Raw genomic sequence first — 18,580 nt, forward strand, 5'->3', positions numbered from 1 at the left:
CTAAACAGTAATATTTTACTTTTCATTTATAGCGAGTAAATAATCTCGACATCATATTGAGTTACCTTTACCTTTGTAAATTAATCAAAAATGTTATCAACTGAAAACAGGTAAATATTGATATTAAAATGTTACACAATATTGATATTTATTGGTTTCTAAGCTTTTATTGAAATTTCATTTTCAAATACATGAGTTTTAACTCGCATTGTTGCTATCAAGTGATTGACTGGGAGGGAAAAGCTTCCCAGTCTCTTATCTTGTTGATCAAGTGCTTTGGAGGTGGGAATGGGCAAGTGTTAGTGAAAATGCAAGAAGCATTTGGAAAATTTTAAAGTTATGAAACTGTCGACGTTATTGCATATTCTGTGCATATTAAATGCTGGACATGATTGATCGATAGACTGTTTATTTTACAGTCAATTTTGGTCCCGCTTTTGTTGTAGCTCTTTAAGTTGACTCAGTCTTTTGAAATTTCATTAACTCTTCATGCGACCTTTGAATACACCTAAGAAAACTTTTAAATCCAATTTTGCTCAATGAAACAGAGAAAATCATCATTTCAGCTGAATTCGTGACTCCGACAAAAAGGGAAAAATATTTACAAATATTCATCGATTCACCGATCAACCTACCTACAGTCACACCGAGTACTTAACGATATTACCGTATAATGACGGGATTCTGACTTAGAAGCAGTCATAAGTCAGGCGATTCAGTCGAGCAGTCACATTTACCCTCTGCCTGAACCTGCGGTGGCTCTCGTACTCAGGGTAAAACTAACCTATCCTTGTCAATGATTCATAAAAATTGAGGAATTCAGTTTTTCTCGATTTACCGAGACTCATATTATTTCATTTTTAGTCAATTTTTTTAACAAAAGTAATTTGAGTAATTTTGCTTTAAACTTATAATTTTAAACATCAACTTGCAGTTTACTTGCCTGTGGATGGAGAGTCTTTCACAACCTTAATCGGCTTCCATTCCAATCTCAATTTCTTTACCCTGACCCTGATTATATACATTAAACAACAGTGCGCTATTAACTCGAGTATAAATATATTTATCTGCTTCCCTTAAACTTCAACATTCCCAGTTGACTCCCAGTTTAGGGTAACAAATGACATGATGATAATGATGCGAGTGGTTGGACTATGAAAAGAGACATTCGTTTTATATTAATAAAAATTAATGTTTACGGTTAGTTTTGGTGATTAAGAAAGGACCAAGTTTTAAACGTTGCACAAAAAAAATGAACAAGATGACGATATATTTAACTCCCAACTGAGCTTCAATTTTTTGCTCCAATTTTTTTTATTAATACAAGAAGAGCCAAAAGAGTCAACATGATTGTAACGACAATAACAGTAAAAAAGCTCAGCATTTTTCATAACCTCCCATAGTTTCAACCATCATCACCATCATTCTCCCTCTTGTGAATCATGATGACCTTTTTTTGGCTTGGTCGACAAACAATCATTTAAACCTTTTTGAACAGTTGAAACAATATTTTTCACTCCCAGATGAGCAAGTCGAGTAAAAAACTATAAGCACAAACCTTGCAAGCCACACCAAGCATTCAAAGTGTTGGTGATGAAGAGGGAAAAAACTCCCAGTTTTGATCTAATGGATTAAAGCTAACTTATCACACATGACTTGAGATTACTCAGTAAAGTGCAAAAAAAAGTTCAATTGACAGAAAGACAGAATGAAAGGAGAAGAAGCAAAAAAAAGAAGAAGATTCATTTTTTGCTTCCAACGAAAATTCACTTTTTTTGTTCATCACTTTTCAACTTTTCCTTCAAATTTTATTGGTAAAAGCTTTTGCTGCAAATCTCAAACGGAAAAACCTTTTCATCATCATCATCATCATATCGTCATCATGACTTGATGGAGTAACTATTGAAGGTAACGAAAGACAGTCATGAATGAAGACGAAACTAATGTCAAGATATTATCACTTACTTTCACTCCTTGTTATTATCCCTTTTCATCTTTACTCTTTCAAGATGAACAAAGTTGAAACTTTTTGAAGGCCATTTGTATCCATATGAGTCTTGGTTCAACTTTTGCAATTCAACATCAAATGTTGAGTTTAAATGTTTCCTCACTATTCACTCCCAGAGTCTTATCACTCCCAGTTATCTTGGAGTGAATCTTAATTCATCCATCTTAACTCTCTTCAGGGAGTCCAATTTATGTCATATCCTTTGCTTTATCCAATTTTCAGCTTCTCTTTTTTTTGCATCGTTAAACCTTCTTCATCTGACCTAGTCCATTTTGCTAATAATAATAGCAATAGTTGTGATGGTTACGACTATTATTATCATTATTAAATTGATTCTCATCCACATTTTTCCATTCTTTCCTCTCAAATTGAGCTTTTCTTCTTCTTCTTTTCATCATCTCTTTTCATCTTCGACTTCATCCAACTCTCAATTATTTTATCTTTTTTCTCTCTCCTTCTTGTTCCATTCTTTTCATGATAAATGAATGGCATCATCAGACAAAACTGTATATGATTCATTGAATATGAAAGCTGAAAGATGAGAGCAAGAAAAACTGAACCAATGATTCTTTTCATCATTTTTACTCATTTTTATCGCTCTTTTTGTCTCCTGTTCAACATTTGACTTTGCCTGTGAGCAAATGCAAGTAAAAACTTTTCCCTTTCCTTACAATAATGAAAAGTACAATTTTGCCTGTTTGTATCTTTGAACACTATCCTGTCAAAATCGTTACCTTGCAAGTTTTTGGACAACAACAAATTGTGTTACAAACTGACCAAGAAGGGAATCCATTGAGAATCATTTGACCACAGTTGAAACAAATGACCTTCCCTTACGAACCAACTTTGACAAGTGTCTTAGTTTGCCTGTTCAATTGTTTTGTTTCAAAAGTAAAACTGATTCAATTGAAGGTGAATGAAAGCCAGACGATTACATTTATAAATGGTGAATGCTCAGTGTCTGGAATTAATGAATAGTTGCAATTTTCGTGTGTTATTATATCTCATTTTTTTCCCTCAAATATTATACAATTTGACATTATCTAAAAAAGGAGGGAACAAGAAAAGCCAATGAAGATGGAAAAAGGCTCAACATGAATATCATGATTCTCGTGTAGCCAGTTCATTTACATGATAATGAATACTGGTCAAGGTAACAATCAAGGGTTAGTCTAAAACTGTTGACGCCCCAATAATAATAATCATAACAATCAAATCACTTAGCTAAAGACAATTTATTATCAACTTTGCTTTAATATCAATATAATAATTATCACATGACGATTTGACCAGAACCAGATTTAGCCAAGTGTGCGCTCAAAATCTAAAATTTTGAATTGAATTTGCATCTTGATTCTATTGAAATAATAGGAAAATTTGGATGAATTTTTGGTAATGATTGTTGGTTTTGTTTCGATGTTTTAACGTGAAATTTGGTGAACCCAGTTTGAATCAATGGCATGTGAAAGCTTACTTCACACTTTTATTAAACTCAATCTCAATATTTTGATCATGAAATTTGAAGGTTGAACAAAGGTTGAAAATGGAAGTTGATGAAACCATACTTATCTGGGAATGATAATGAGAAATGAATGTCTTCATGTTACTCTGGTAAAGACATTGGTAAAGTTGCGTGTCAAACGCTTATCAAGTTTCATCATTTTTACGAGCACTTGATTATTATAAATTATCACAACAATCAGCTCACAGGGATGACAAATATTTTCACATAATTCACAGTTGAACATCAACTTGAATGGTATAAAATGATGATAATCATTGTCTTGTACATCATATCACAATCTTGTTATACATTCAATCTCAAGACTTTAATGTTGACTGAGGAAAAGAAAAGAAAAGAGAAAAGTAAAAAGGTGAACAAGAAGAAAAAAGAAGGTTGAATAAAATTCATTCATTCATTCATAAAATTCCTGAGAACAATTCAAGATGTAAAAGAAGAGAAAAAATTTCATTCAACATTTAATTAAACATGAAATGGTATTCTGACAGTTCCAATAATAAAGTAAGCCCGAGAATTCCCGCCCATCATTACAGGTCATTTCAAAAAAAGGTTGAACATTTCAAGAGCAAACTTTCACCTTTTACTTCATTTCATGAGCTGCCAATTTTCAGACCAAATTCGTTGTCATCAATATAAACCTCAATCTACTCAATCATCATCTGAAATCGATTCCAGTTCAAAATTAAAATGCTTCAAACGAGAGAAGTTGAAGAAATTTCAAATTTCAAGTTTGTCTGGATTCGAAAAGTATCATTCTTTGTAAAATGATCAGTCATTTCAGCCAGTAATCATTTCAGATTGAACTTTGAAAACTGTCTGACCTTTAAAGAAGATCTTTAGAGAACTGATTTCAATGATTCATTTCATTCAATAATGAAGTGAAAGACGAACGAAGAAAAATGTTTTCAGAAAATGAATAACATGAAGCTCAACTTGACCAGTCTGACTCTTGAACAAGTGAAGAGTAAAGTAGCTCAATTTTGATCAACCTCAACAATTTGCTGAACAAAAATGATTACCATGATTCTGCATGGAAAATGTTAAAAATTCAAAAAAAGCAAGACAAGTTATCAAGATAACAATTCAGAGTTGAGATTAGGTTTTCCTCTTGTTTCAATTCGTGTTTACTGAGCGTATCTAGAGTTAAATGAAGAGCAGAAAGTGAATGATGAAGAGGAAGAATCAGTGAAGAGAGAGAAACAAGAAAAGGTTAAACTTGAATTAAAAACAAAATGGTTCCTAAATTGAGCATAAAATATGAACATTTATATAATTCTCGTTTCCATTGAGTTGTTTTGCTGTGATAACTAAAAGTTTTGTTATTACAATAAAAAGGTTTACTTTGGTAAAGGGATTCTTGAAGCTCATTTTGGACACCTACTGAGCTGCTTGGCTTATAAATGTCAACAATTTATTCATTGCAATTTCAAAAGGAAACAATTAAACTGTCCAAATCAAGGCCAATCCATTACAATTGAGTAAAATGGTTAAACAGAGTTCAATTTCAAGCATCCATTACTATCATCTTTTGTTGAATTTTGTTCACTTTTCTTCTTCTCATTTTTGCTTTATAATAACTTCACTTTAATCATTTGACAAATTTTGACTCAATTTACTGTTGAACAATTTAACCACATTAATGGTGAAACTGGTGTTTGCTAGTCAAAATGATTATTCAGCAAGAAAAAGCATCAAAACTCCAAGTGAATTTTCAATTTTTCAGGATAAATTAGTTGAAAGTACATGACAACAGTAAAGAGTCCATTTAAAATCTGGTAAACAATCAAGACTTTTCGAGAAAAGGTTAAGACCAACAATAACATTTAAGATAACATTTGATTGGTTCAATATCAACAATTTTACAACTAAACATTGTCATTATTTTTTAGCAATAAAACAATTTTAGGGACAAAAAGCCTCTAAAAGGCTGAAAAGAAACCAGAAAAACGAAAAAATTGTGTAAAAATATGTGACATTTAGCTTATCATTAACTCGGACTTTTCATTTAATCAGACATTTTATATTTACTTCTCGGATTTTATTGATTTCAAGATTGCCAGTTTATACAAGTTTGTACTCAATAATTTTCTGGTAATTTTTCCGTCGCAAGTTCCGAAACAGATTGAATCAATCGCTTAATTCACTGCCTTCAGTGCTTATTCAAGAATTGCAAACCTTATTGAAAAAAGTTATCTAAAACTCAATGATCGAGCTAATTTTACTCTCATCTGATTGTTATTAAAAAAGTGTTTACTTTTAATATTTGGATTGAAATGCGAAACAAACAAAACTTAAATCAAAACAAAATTTTGGTTTTAATGTTGATTCATTTGAACCGATAACTCTTTAACATAATTTCTGGAAGGCTTTTCAAGTCTGAGACATTTGACTTGAGCTTGAAATTTGTGACTCTCAGCTATTGAACTGGTCAACCTCTTCATCTTCAAATGATAGCGTCAAAATAATCGGACAAATTTAGTTATTATTAAAAATATTACTTTAATCACATTGGAAAACAAGTTTTGCGAAAAGTTGAGCGAAGAAAATATTGACAGGAAAAATCGTGAAACATGATGAAACTAATGAAAGTTGTTCTAAACCAACCCAACGATAAGGTTATAATGTACTAATAATGCTACAAATGCTACAAATTCAACTTGTTATTAGAAGTATAAGGAAAAAAACTGAGCAAAAAGGCTTTTCTCTAAATAATAATATTGGCTAAATAAGATGAAATTTTGATATCTTGCAATGGTTATTTACTTCATTCTTCTTATCTTCATATTTTGCCTCTCTTCCTCTTTTCTCATCATCATCTAAGTACAAGCCATTATTGCCATGAAATATGATTCTTGGTGCCATGGGAAGTTCCCATGAGAATTGAATTTGTAAAACCTTTAGGCCAACCTGCAAGCTTACTTGGATTTCCTTTCCTTCCCTCATCTTTGATCCTCTCATCTTATCTGGTAAAGCAAAGGAAGAATCATGATGATCAAAGAGATGATGAAGACGATCATGATGAAGATGATTTTACCTAAAAGTTGAGGGTAAAGTTATTTACTTATTTGTCCCCCATTTTCAAGTCAAACACTGAAAGCATTCAAAATTGACTCCCAGTTGGAGTGAACAAAGTAAAATAACATTGAAACTTTTGCCGATAAAAAAGATTTCCCAAAATCTAAATATAAAGTAAAGGTGAAAAATTGACTCGATATTGGATTAAATCAAAAGGTTGAGTAAAACAGTTTAACCTGAAGGCTCAAAAAATGGGCTCATATTTTTCATTATTTGTTTATCTTTAACTTTATCCTGGGAATTGAATTTATATCTTGATATTTTTACTTCCCAAGCAAATTTGTTACAAAAGAGTTTAAACTTTAGCCTCGTTTACATCGTTTAACGCTTTGTCCATCCATGGACACTGTCACTGACTCTTTCAATTTTACATTTCATTTTACACTAACTGTGTCCTCTTGCCACGTCATTATCAATTCAAACCCTTTTTGTCTTATTTCACTTCCTTATCATGCATATTATTATTTGTTATCAAATATTGAACTCAATTCACTCCCTGAATAAATTTGAAACATTCAACTCTTTTTTCATCATCAATTTATGCTATCTTTTTTCCCTTTCATTCACACTTTCACAACACTTTCCTTGTTTAATCTCATGAGTATTTTTTGTTTGCCATCAAAAGGATTCCAAAATGTGATAAAAATACTTTTCCATGAAAGAAAATTTAGTTTTCTCTTTCTTTTCTTTCGCATTTTCTTTCTCTTTTTTCTTCTTCCATTGAATATTGCAAAGAATAGCTTTTCGCCTTTTTCATATATATTTACTTACTCTGTTTTTGTATCAACTTTTAAACTTTAAATCAATTCAACTTTTCTTATGTTTCAAGTTTACTTTTTTGCTTCTGCTGCTGTAAACTTTATCATCAAACTCATGTTGGTTACCATTTCTGGTTCAGGTCAATTCACACTGAATTTTGTGGAGAGAGGGGAAAGAGAGAGAGAGAGCAAGAGAAAAGAGGTTCATTCCAATCACGAAAAATTCAATTGAAACAATTGAGTTTGTCTTTTAACCAAAATCTTTACACTGCGAAGGTGGAATGATTCTTTTCATTTTTCAATCACATATCATTTGATTCAATTGAGAAAACTTTTCAACTGAGGAAGAAAAATTCAGAACAAAATCTGAATGTTTCCCAGATTACTTCAGCTGAAAACCATGGAAAGCTGCGGTGTAATTTGATGAAGCATGAAATTTTTCATCCTCATCTAACCTAACCTAACCTATCCTAACCCAATTTCATTTTAAAATCTATCGATTAATCGATTAACTGTATCTTCATTTAATCGATCAATCGATTTGGTGTCTTAATCGATTAAAGATTTATTCATCCATGAATATTTACGTATTTGATAGCTTTGAAGTTGCTTTAATGAACTTTCGTCATTTGGAGAAGCATGAAATTGTCACTTTCATCTAACCTAAGCTAATCTACCCTAACCTTATTTGATTTAAAATCGATTTTCTAATCGATTCCTTCCTTCGATCGATCTGTTGATATTATCTATTAATCATCTTCATGTATCAATATTTATCCACGACTTTGCTAACTTTTGAAATTTGCTTTCGTTATTCGATGAAGCATGAAGTCATTTCATCTTCATCTAACCTAACCTGGCCTGACCTATCCTACCTTGATTTCATTTTAAAATCGATTGTCTAATCGATTTGACTTTTTGATCGATTAATCGACTTAATGTCCAATGAATATTTTACTTTTCAATTTTAATAGCTTTCGTAATGGACCAGTCATGAAAATTTTAAATTTTGAACTTTTTGCTTTTACTTTGCTTCTGAATATAAAAATGTTGAAATAATTCAATAGAGTCTTGCAATCTGGCTTCCTACGAGTTGTTGTGTTGAAAAATTCAAAGAAATGACAGAGTCAAAAAAAATAAACTCATAATGTGAAGACGAAGGAGTGAGAAAAAAAGTCAACAAAAGAAAGCTTTGATAATAAACTTTGTTAACATTTTTTGACTCTTTTTTTGTACCATCTGATATGCTTGACCTTATTCAATTATAGTTTAAATTCAAAAGTTTCCCTCGCTTTTATTCACAATTTTGTACAATTTATTATGAACCTTTTTCCATGTAAGTTAGCAAGTTGATGAAATCAGCAAGAAAGCAAAATGATTGTAACAATTGATCCTTTAAAGGTACACAAAAAGAAGCTAGTTTAACCTTTTATCATTGCAAGAATAGTGAATCATTAGATGTTATTATTATTGCTATTTTCATGATATTTATGTGTTCAACGTGAACCTTTTCTTGTTCGCCTTCTTTATACATAATAATAATGTTAACAAATGTGAAATACGTTATCACTTTCAAATGTTATTTGTCTTGTTTTTTCCTTTCCACAGCAGCTTCTTCAATTCATTTTACAGCTTCAGAATTGTAAACATTTCATGTTGCCTGTTTTTCACTCCCTGACGATAACTGTACACCTATTAATCTTATAAGCATCAAACTTTTACAAGTTTTTATCAACCATTTTCACTTGGTATTCCTTTGATTACTAGGTAAATGTTTGATCAATAACAATAATGAAAGCCTTTTATTCAACTAAATACATTCATAGAAAAAAATTATTCATTTGTAGCTTCAAATTCAAACGCATTCAAAGTAAATTCAAAAATCAACTTTTCTCATCAACAATAGCGATTAGACAACAAACCAAAGTCAACCAAATGGTTCATTAGCCTTAATCATAGCAATATTTCGCATCAAAGTCTAAAGATTAAGACTCGAAGAGCAAAAGACAAGACTTGGAACAGCGAATTTAAACAAAATGTCGATTCTATCGATCGATCTTTAGTGAACGCGATCAAACAGATCGACCTTGCAAATAAGTTGGTCTGGCAATGTGAGCAACTTGAGTCTTCAAGTAAACTTTAGTCTTGTCCTTGTGTTGTTTGGGCCTTTTGCAGATTCAAATGTTGAACTTGAAACGAATTGAATTTTGACCATTTTAGTGATTGAAATTATTTGATTGAGCATGTTGAGTCAACAGCTGTTTCTGGTTCATTGAGCTTTACCTTGTCATCTTAACATTTGCTATTTTTTCAGCAAACATTCAACTTGAAGATGCTCCAGGTTTGGCTCAATATTAGATTTGAAAGTGTGAAGGTAACATGAGAAATGAAACAATTAAATTGCATTCAATATTGAATTTAATGAAAAGTACAAGACTAGATTATTGAATTGTGTAAGAAAAATTTAATTTGTTTTATTGATGATATTGTAAATATTTCCCTGCTGCAAAGTTATTAATAAAAGGTATTGCAAAAGAAACTGTAATTTATTCATTTGAATTTGATCATTTGATGAGACTTTTTTAGCTTTCCATTTTCATGTGAATTTCAATTTGAAAATGATGATCATATTTTGATATTAATTTTTATTAATTTTTTTCCTCCTTCTACTTCTGTCAACAGATTGTTTGGTTGCAAGAGTCACAGCAAATGAATGAAATCAATTGCTTCCAATAATTAGCTCATCAGTTTTTCAATGTTGCCGGTGAACAATTTCATCCAAAAGCTTTAATTTGCTCTGGAAACGATTGCAAGTAAATCAATGGAAACAAAAATGAAGTGAAAAATCAATTGAGAAGCAAATTTTTTCCCAATAAATTTACCTTCTTCTACTCATTGCCACTGTTAATGGGAATGCCAAATTCAAATAGTAATCTCAATCATTGGGATAAACTAATTATCAAACATGAAGACAAATCACCATTGCACTTGGATATCAGGTAAGCTGACCTTTTATTCAAAAATTTTCATCTTCTTCTTCATTTGACTAAACATTTGAGTGAACACTGTTGGCAACTTTTGGTAATCATTTGGGTGACCAAAATTTTAGGTAAAATTGATGACAAAATGTTATTCTTCACCCTCTTAATCAATCAATTTCATCTGGTGAAGGTTATCGTGAGGAAGGAAAGGAAAGGTCAAGGGTGAGCAAGTATTGTTACCATGCATGGGTCAAGATGAAATGTTTCAATTAATAGCCTCACAAAGGAAATGGTTCAACATTCAATTTTTTGCATTCAACTTGACTTGAATGATTGAGAGTATCAAGTGACGAGTAACAATCAAATGATGGCTTCAGCTTGTAAACCAAGTAACGCTGTCACACTTCACCCAATGAACCCAATGATTCCAGTTAATTTGCTAGGCAAATGTTACCTACCAAACGAGTGTATTGCTCTTGAAGTTGCATGAAACATTGAGTCTTGTCTGAACATTTCAGGTGAAAGGATCAACTCTCATCAAAATAACAATCATTTTAATTGGTCAAGTTTTACCTTTTCTTGTCTCTTCAACAAGCAAATAAGCCAAAGATCAACCTGGTAACTCAGTTTAACTTATCTGACTCGAAGCTTAATTACAAGTTAAACCTATTCAATAGCCAAGATTAACCCTGAATTTGGATTAAATTTAAAGCTCAACTTAGATATTTCAAGTGAAGCTGACTGAATACAAATCATCTTACAATCGCTTTGATCATGACCAAGTTGCCTGTTTCGTGATTAAACAGTTTTTGCTGCTTGATCTTGATTCAAGCTGAAAATTATTATTCAGCTTTGATCGATGCTTGAACTTGTGATGCTCAGTGATCGTTAACCTGATTAAGTTGCAAATTTAGGATAATCAAATGACTATTTGATCAAATTGTGAGGAGAACAAAATTTCTGTAATTTCTTTAATTGTAATTTGTGTGTTAACATTGTTAATCTGTTTGTGCTGCCAGCTAAGAATGTTTTTTACTCTGTTTTTGATGATTGACAATTTAGCATAAATTGTAAACCTTTACTTTGTTTTAAAACATTTTGTTTTATATTACCTTTTATCATGTTAATCTAATGTAAATTGAGTTTCATCTAAAGTACAGAATTGAAGGAAAAGACGAAATCATTAAACAAATGAAAGGCGTTTTTTGTCATTAAGATATTGTTTCACTTAATAATAAATTTACATTCCCTGTTGACTATCAAAAAACTGAATAAAGATTATTGATTGTTTACCATGTAAACTCAATTTTGTTGCTGAAAATTGAAACAAAAGAGTTAATCGTTAGTTAGTGTGAACATTCATTTGTCTTTGAAAAAACAACAACCAAGAAAAAGGTGATTCCTTTGTTCATTTTGTTTCCAATCAATCAAAATAATCAACTTTTTTCCTTAATTTTCTCAACTAATTTCAATTGCGAGCAATTTAATTAAGTCAGCTCTTGATTTCAGCTTCTAATCTGCCTGTGTTTACACAAAATTAATGATACATTGATAAAGTACTTCATTTGAATGGCATTTCCCTCTTCAACTGAACAACAAATGAAACATAGACTTAATCAGTGTTATACAATTAGTTCAACCAGCAGCCAATTAATCGCTCCAATAACCATTAAAACGAATATAAAAATGAACAGAAAAAAATTAATTTAAAAAAACTAAACACCGAATTGAATAAATCAAAACATTCAATTCATCTCAACCTTTTAGTTTCAACTGCAACTCCAGAGTTTAATTGATTTAATCAATGAATCGTTTATTCATTTCAAAATCATCTTCAGTTACAATCAATAATGAAAGATAATGGTTTTCATTTTAAACATTGATTTCGAGGTAAAACAAGATTTGCTCCTTTGATGGTCCTTTCTGTTGTTTAGAGGTCACAAAGGTGACTGAAGACAAATTTCATTTTCTTGTCATTTAAGGTGAGTTTAGGTTCATCTTTTGTTACATGATCAGGATTGTAATCAGATGAAGTTGAAATTCACTAGAAGGCGCTAGGTTTAATGTTGATAATTATCCAACTTTTTATGTTTAGCTGTTTCAAATTTAGCTCAAGCTTTGGGACTTAAATGAGTAGCTAAAAAATTACAGAGGTTGAAACAAAAAAATGGAGTCTCTAGCAAAGACAACCTTTGAAAGGTTATCCAAGCCAGGAAATTATTTAGTCAATTAAACAGTCAGTTGATGATGAGTTAGACTTCATCTTTATCCTCTACTTTTTGGCTCCACCATTTACCAACTTGATCTTCATCTTCATCATTATCATCTTTTTCATACTCGACACCAGTAAATCATCACAACCTTACATCCACTTTATTGTTAATATAACATTGTTAATGTTCATCTCGAGTTTGAGTTTTGTATTTTCAGTGTTTTTGTTTTTTCCATCAACTCTTTTTTTCAGTGCAATACTGTGTAGCGACTCAATTTTTAAATTGTCTCGTCTTCTCAATGTTGCACTCTTGCACTTGTGCATTAAACTTCACCAGTTAACAGCAATTTAGATGAAAATTTTGATCCTTTTTTCATTCGAATTGATAAAGTGTTTTCCATCGAATGTTTAAATTAATATCAGGAAGAAGAAGAAGGGAAAAATTTAATCCAATCCATTCCAAGAAAAGTTAACATTCCTTGAATTCACCATTTTTTGCCTTTTTTCTTGCTTCTTCGTCTTCTTTTCACTGTAGGATTCAGTGTTATCCAAGTCATCCTCAATTCATGATGAAAAACGACAGGTTATTAACAATTAAACTGTTAAAACCTTTATACAACCTTTTGTTAATACTATTGTTATGCAGTTTACACTGTTTACCTGTGCAATCTAGTCAAACAGGGAATAATAAAAAACACAACCTTGTTACCATTGGAATCAACACTGACCTCAACAATATAAACGACATTTCACGAGAACAATATGACAACAGATTATTTTCAATATCATCCGCATCACCTTCATACACATCATCATTATCATCCTCTGTACCATCATCATCACCATCGTTTTCATCATTTTCTTCCTCTTCCTCTTCATCGAGACCATCATCGTTTTCATCAGCATCATTAACCTCTTCATTGCTTGTATCATCCGCAGTGGAAACAGCAGATGTCTCATCATCCTCAGCCGAAGCACCAGATTCACCTTCCTCTAAACCCTCTTCAACAGTTTATTTACACACCAATCGAACCTCATCAGTTCATCGATTAGCATGTAAAGATGGACTGGTTCTTCCAGCCTGGCGTCCAATGGAAAACCTGTCCACCGGTGATGTAATTGTTCGCGGTTTAGTCTATTTTTTCTGCCTTGTCTACCTGTTTGTAGGTGTCTCTATAGTTGCCGATAAATTTATGGCTGCCATTGAGGTGATTACCTCACAAGAACGCGATGTGCGCATTAAAAAAGCAAACGGCGAGTATCAGGTCATCTCGGTTCGCATTTGGAATGAAACAGTTTCCAATTTAACCCTTATGGCTTTAGGATCAAGTGCACCTGAAATTTTACTCAGCATCATTGAAGTGTATGCACAAAACTACGAGGCTGGTGATCTTGGTCCTGGAACCATTGTCGGTTCTGCGGCATTCAACATGTTTGTCATTATCGCCGTTTGTGTTTGGGTTGTTCCAACCGGTGAGGTTAAAAAGATTAAACATTTGAGAGTTTTTTTCGTTACAATGGTTTGGTCCGTTTTCGCCTACATCTGGCTGTTTATTATACTTTCCGTCATTTCACCGGGCATTGTTGACCTTTGGGAAGCCTTTTTAACCTTTGCCTTTTTCCCGGCTACCGTGCTGACCGCTTGGATTGCCGATCGTCGTCTTCTTATTTACAAATATTTGTCCAAAAATTATCGCATGAATAAGCGTGGAGTCATTGTTCAAGGTGAAGGTGATGCTGAAGATGTTGAGTTGGGTGATAAGATATTGTCTAATCATGTTGACCTTTCTGGAGATGCAGCAAGTCAGTCGACTCATTTAACATCAGGTGTTCACTCTCATGGAATGTTTAGAGTGTTTGATGATGATGAAGATATTAATGAGGAGACGAAAGAGTTTGAGGAACATCGACGTGAGTTTATTTCAATTCTTCGTGAACTTCGCAAGAAACATCCGGATGCACAAATGGAGGATATTGAACACATGGCCAGAGAAGAGATCATCAATCGTGGGCCTAAAAGTCGAGCATTTTATCGTCTCCAGGTGAGTGCCATTAAAACATACTTAACTTTTAGCTAAAAAGTAGAAGAAAAAGAAACAAATCAAAATCAATGACCATTGAACATTAACGTATTTTCACCTTGTGTTAAATCATCTCGAAAAAAAGTATGAATTATTTATCTCTAAATCGTATTTCTCACCATAAATCATTCATTGAATTTGTTATCATCAATAAATCAAATTAGAGTGTTTAAAACTTGTTAAGAGGTGGTAAAAAAAGAGATATGATTGAGTACCAATAATCATTTCTCTTGTTCAAATAATAATAATCATCATCATCATCTGTTTAGCCTGAAGCAGCAAGAAAATTCTTCCACTTCTGAAATTAACTTCTCGTCTTCTTCTCATGTCAAATTGTTCGCACAATTCGCAGGATTGACAGGGTCAAGAGTAACCGGAAATTTAGCTTAAATAAATATCAATTTATGATGAATAAATTTTGAGTTCAACTTTTGGTAACATCAAATGATATGATAATAAAATGTTGGAATGGGTCAAAAAGTGGAAACAAAAGATTTTTCATTTTTCCTTCCAACATATCCATGCATTAATACTGTGTAGTATAATATCTTTAGCTTTCAGAATCAATTCATGATGCTGCAATATCACATTTTTAAGGTCCATTTTGATTAATAACTTTTCCTTGTTCACCTTATATTGAACGTCTTGGATTTAGGGTAGAAAAAAGAGTTTCACTTTGAAAAATCTCTACATCAGAATAAGATTGATGTTAATTTTGTTTAATAATAAAAGAAAAGCTTTTATTATGCTACAGAACTTCTTAAACATTTGATATTAGATATTATACTATTTTGATAAAGTAGATGTCATCAATGTCATCATTTTGTTTCACTCAACTGAATTGTACTGAAATATGATTTTGTGAATGACCTAGATAAGCGTTTTTTTTCTTGTTGCTTTCAACTAACAGAAGGAGGGGAAAAATGAAAATTTGTTGACACTTCCGAAGATGTAAGCAAATAAAATGAATGAAAATGAATATATCATGAAGAGACTAACTATAGTTATTGGGTAAAATTTAAAAACATTAAATGTAGTGAAGAAACAGTGAAACTTTTTGTACTCACCAAGCATTCATTGCTGATTATACTTGACACGTTAAGTATTAATCCAAATTTGCTTGTAATTAAACTCAAGATGATAAAATTAAGACTTGCGTTGCCAAATGAATTGAATCCAAGGTGGAAATGGTTCAAGATCAAGCAACAATTTAGACATGAGCCCATTTCAAGGGTTCAAACCACCAAAAGTGTTCAAGTGTCACATTGAGAAAATTGTTGAAAGACTGTCTGAAAATGTATCTTTTTCATGCCATCCTTCATTATTCACATTAGCTTTCATCAGATAATCAATGCTTGGAATAGAGCTTCCGTTGGATGAGTTGAGACCCCACGAGTCTTCAGATTCCGTTAGTTCCATAATTTTAGGTAAACACTGAAAAGAAAAAGAAAATTATTTTATATTTGTTCATTAGTTTCAACCTTGTTCTTCTTAATTCTGCTTGATTAACAGCAAAATAAGCACATTTTTTCAACTTACTACTGTAAATTCAATTTCGTTGCTTTTTGCCAATCAAAAAGCTTCTCTTCTCATGGTAATTGGTGATTCGTTTCAATTGTTGACACTTTTTTTCTTCTTTAAAACTTCAATTTAATATTTCATGCATTTGCATTATTATTATCATTATTATTGTTATTGCTATTATCATTATTCAAATTCCTACTCAGTGAAGATTCTTCTTATTCTAACTTTGCCAATGTATTTTTATCTTCATTACCATCATCAGCCGTACATGCTTTTAAAAATAGAATTAAATGTTCCATTCAAATTGAACTTCTTTTTTATTCACTTTCATCTTTTCACTTTCCTCTTAAACTATTCCTATCATTTATTTTTCAAATCACAATCTTCATCATCTTCTTTTCTCGTTTTCTTCTTCACCGTGGAATTAATCATTCATTGTCAATATTATCAATACTTTGAATCAAGTTAACTCAGTCAACAATAATGTCGATTCAAATAACATCCAATGTTACTCTTTCAATATTGTTATTTACTTGAAAAATGTTTAAAAGTTGCACAGAATATAAAATTGAAAAAAAAACGAAAATCAAAGGCAGAATCCATCAATTGAATCTATCAATCACTTTGAAGCACATAAACATTAGCAGCTAAGAATCAAGGAATGTTTATCAATGTCTCAAGATTGACTTTTCAAGAGTTGGAGGAAACCATTGATTCAATTCAAAGCATGTTTACCATTTCAATCATGTAATTATACACCAAATTAATTCAAAGTTAAAAATTAAGTGAATCACAAAAAGTAAGCCCATGGAATCACAATGAGATGAAGAACCATTAGCAGATTAATAATCCATTGTCAATAAAGATTAACTGGTTAGATCACGTTGACTGTGAAATTAACTGAGCAAACAACTGATTAATAATGGATTGAAGACAGTTTCGTAGAGAAATAGTTACTATTTAACAATAATAAATTGTCAACATTAAGACAAAAAAAACGGTCCAAAAATTGAATCTTTAACAGACAAAATAAAGCAACTGAAAAATGTGATAAGAAAAGTCTGATTTTAAGTATCCAAGGTAACCTATTGTCAACTCTTACTTAACTCTTATCATAAACCCATTAGGAATTTAAGGTTATAAAAGAAAGAGAATAAGAAAGATAGAAAGAAAGAGATTTAAAACAGAAGACTTTTCTCTTTCTAATTTTGTAGCTTTTATTTTAACCCAAAAGTGTCTGATTAGGAATGCATTACAGTTTTTGAATGTAGTCTTTACATGGTTATGATCATGGAAATGTGAAAATTAGATTGCCTTTATTTTCATTTATCCCTGAAGCAAATTTCCATTGAATTTAACTATTGAGGACAATCAGTTTTGTAATATTAATTTGACAATAACCAATTTTAGGTTTGATTGTGAAATGTGACTTTACCTTAACCTTTGTGCCTCTTCATTTACTGACTAATTGTTGATGCAGTGAAACCTTAATACACTCAGATTGTTCAGTTGGATCCAAAGAGTTACTCTTTGGTTGGATCACATTTTTTAGTTGCTTCAACTGTTCATTTTCATCTTTATTTGATCCCGTTAATCGTATGATTAAGTCTAGCATGGAAACCAACAAAATTTTTATACCTTCATTTTTATTCCTCTTCTCATGTAAGTTATTTCTTAGTCTTGATTTATATGTTTCAACTCATCTATTAATCAATCCTTTCTTCACTTTGAATAACCATTTAAACAGCCTGATCATCTCTCTGAGAATCCGGTAAATTTAAAATGAACAAATCAAATTCATTTCAACATTCATTTCAATGCAACATTTTACCTTAAAAATAAAATAACTCAACTATTTTTGTTATCGGTTTCGCAAATTAAACAATTTCCCCTGATTTCCTTCCATTGCTAATTAATTAAGAGAGGGTTGATTAAAATCTATAAACGAGTTAACATTCAGTTAATCAAATTAGATTAATGATTTAAACTTTGATTGAATATTTGAAAATGAATCTGATCATTTTACTCTTTTACAACCTTTGCTGGATCTTTCCTTTGACCTTTTTATATCTCATTGATTTCAATAATTTATTTGGTCCAGTTGAACATTGAAATGTAATCAGTTAATAGTAACTTAATTAAAACCATTTATTAATCCTGCCATTTTATTTATTATGTATCATTGTCAAAATGAAAGATATAATTACGTTCTTTAACCTTTTTGTTCTCATCTAATAATGATTCTTCTTCTTGATTCTAATTCAATTGAATACTTTTTCTTGTTCAGTTATTGATTAGTTTTTTTTCCTTATCGCTATTATTATCATTATTATTTAATTTTTGTATTCTTAATTGGTAACAATTGTATCTTTATATCATTTTCAATTGAATCAATGTCAATGCCAATTTTTCTTGGTTG

The 18,580-nt window shown here is 31.3% G+C and overlaps 1 protein-coding gene and 2 long non-coding RNA genes across 3 annotated transcripts in view; 2 read left to right on the plus strand and 1 right to left on the minus strand.

Moving 5' to 3' along the window:
• Positions 1 to 18,580, plus strand: part of Calx (sodium/calcium exchanger 3) — a 57,227-nt gene that overhangs the window by 21,214 nt on the left and 17,433 nt on the right. Inside the window, exons 3-4 of the mRNA XM_015933729.3 lie at positions 10,046 to 10,362; positions 13,092 to 14,598. Of these exons, the coding sequence (XP_015789215.2) occupies positions 10,271 to 10,362; positions 13,092 to 14,598 (1,599 nt within the window). The 5' untranslated portion in view covers positions 10,046 to 10,270. The remainder of the gene's footprint in view (positions 1 to 10,045; positions 10,363 to 13,091; positions 14,599 to 18,580) is intronic.
• On the minus strand, positions 12,141 to 16,594 carry LOC107366155 (uncharacterized). Its single transcript, XR_001569581.3, has 3 exons — positions 16,177 to 16,594; positions 15,705 to 16,071; positions 12,141 to 14,630 (listed from the first exon to the last, which is right to left on the minus strand). It is a non-coding gene; the product is annotated as an uncharacterized LOC107366155 (long non-coding RNA).
• LOC149093774 (uncharacterized) lies at positions 17,345 to 18,324 on the plus strand. The gene is made up of 2 exons (XR_016198523.1): positions 17,345 to 17,823; positions 17,909 to 18,324. It is a non-coding gene; the product is annotated as an uncharacterized LOC149093774 (long non-coding RNA).

Source organism: Tetranychus urticae, chromosome 2, assembly GCF_039701765.1.
Source record: "Tetranychus urticae isolate SD_2017Ah chromosome 2, NJAU_TeUrti_SD_1.0, whole genome shotgun sequence".
Classification (NCBI taxonomy): Eukaryota; Metazoa; Arthropoda; class Arachnida; order Trombidiformes; family Tetranychidae; genus Tetranychus; species Tetranychus urticae.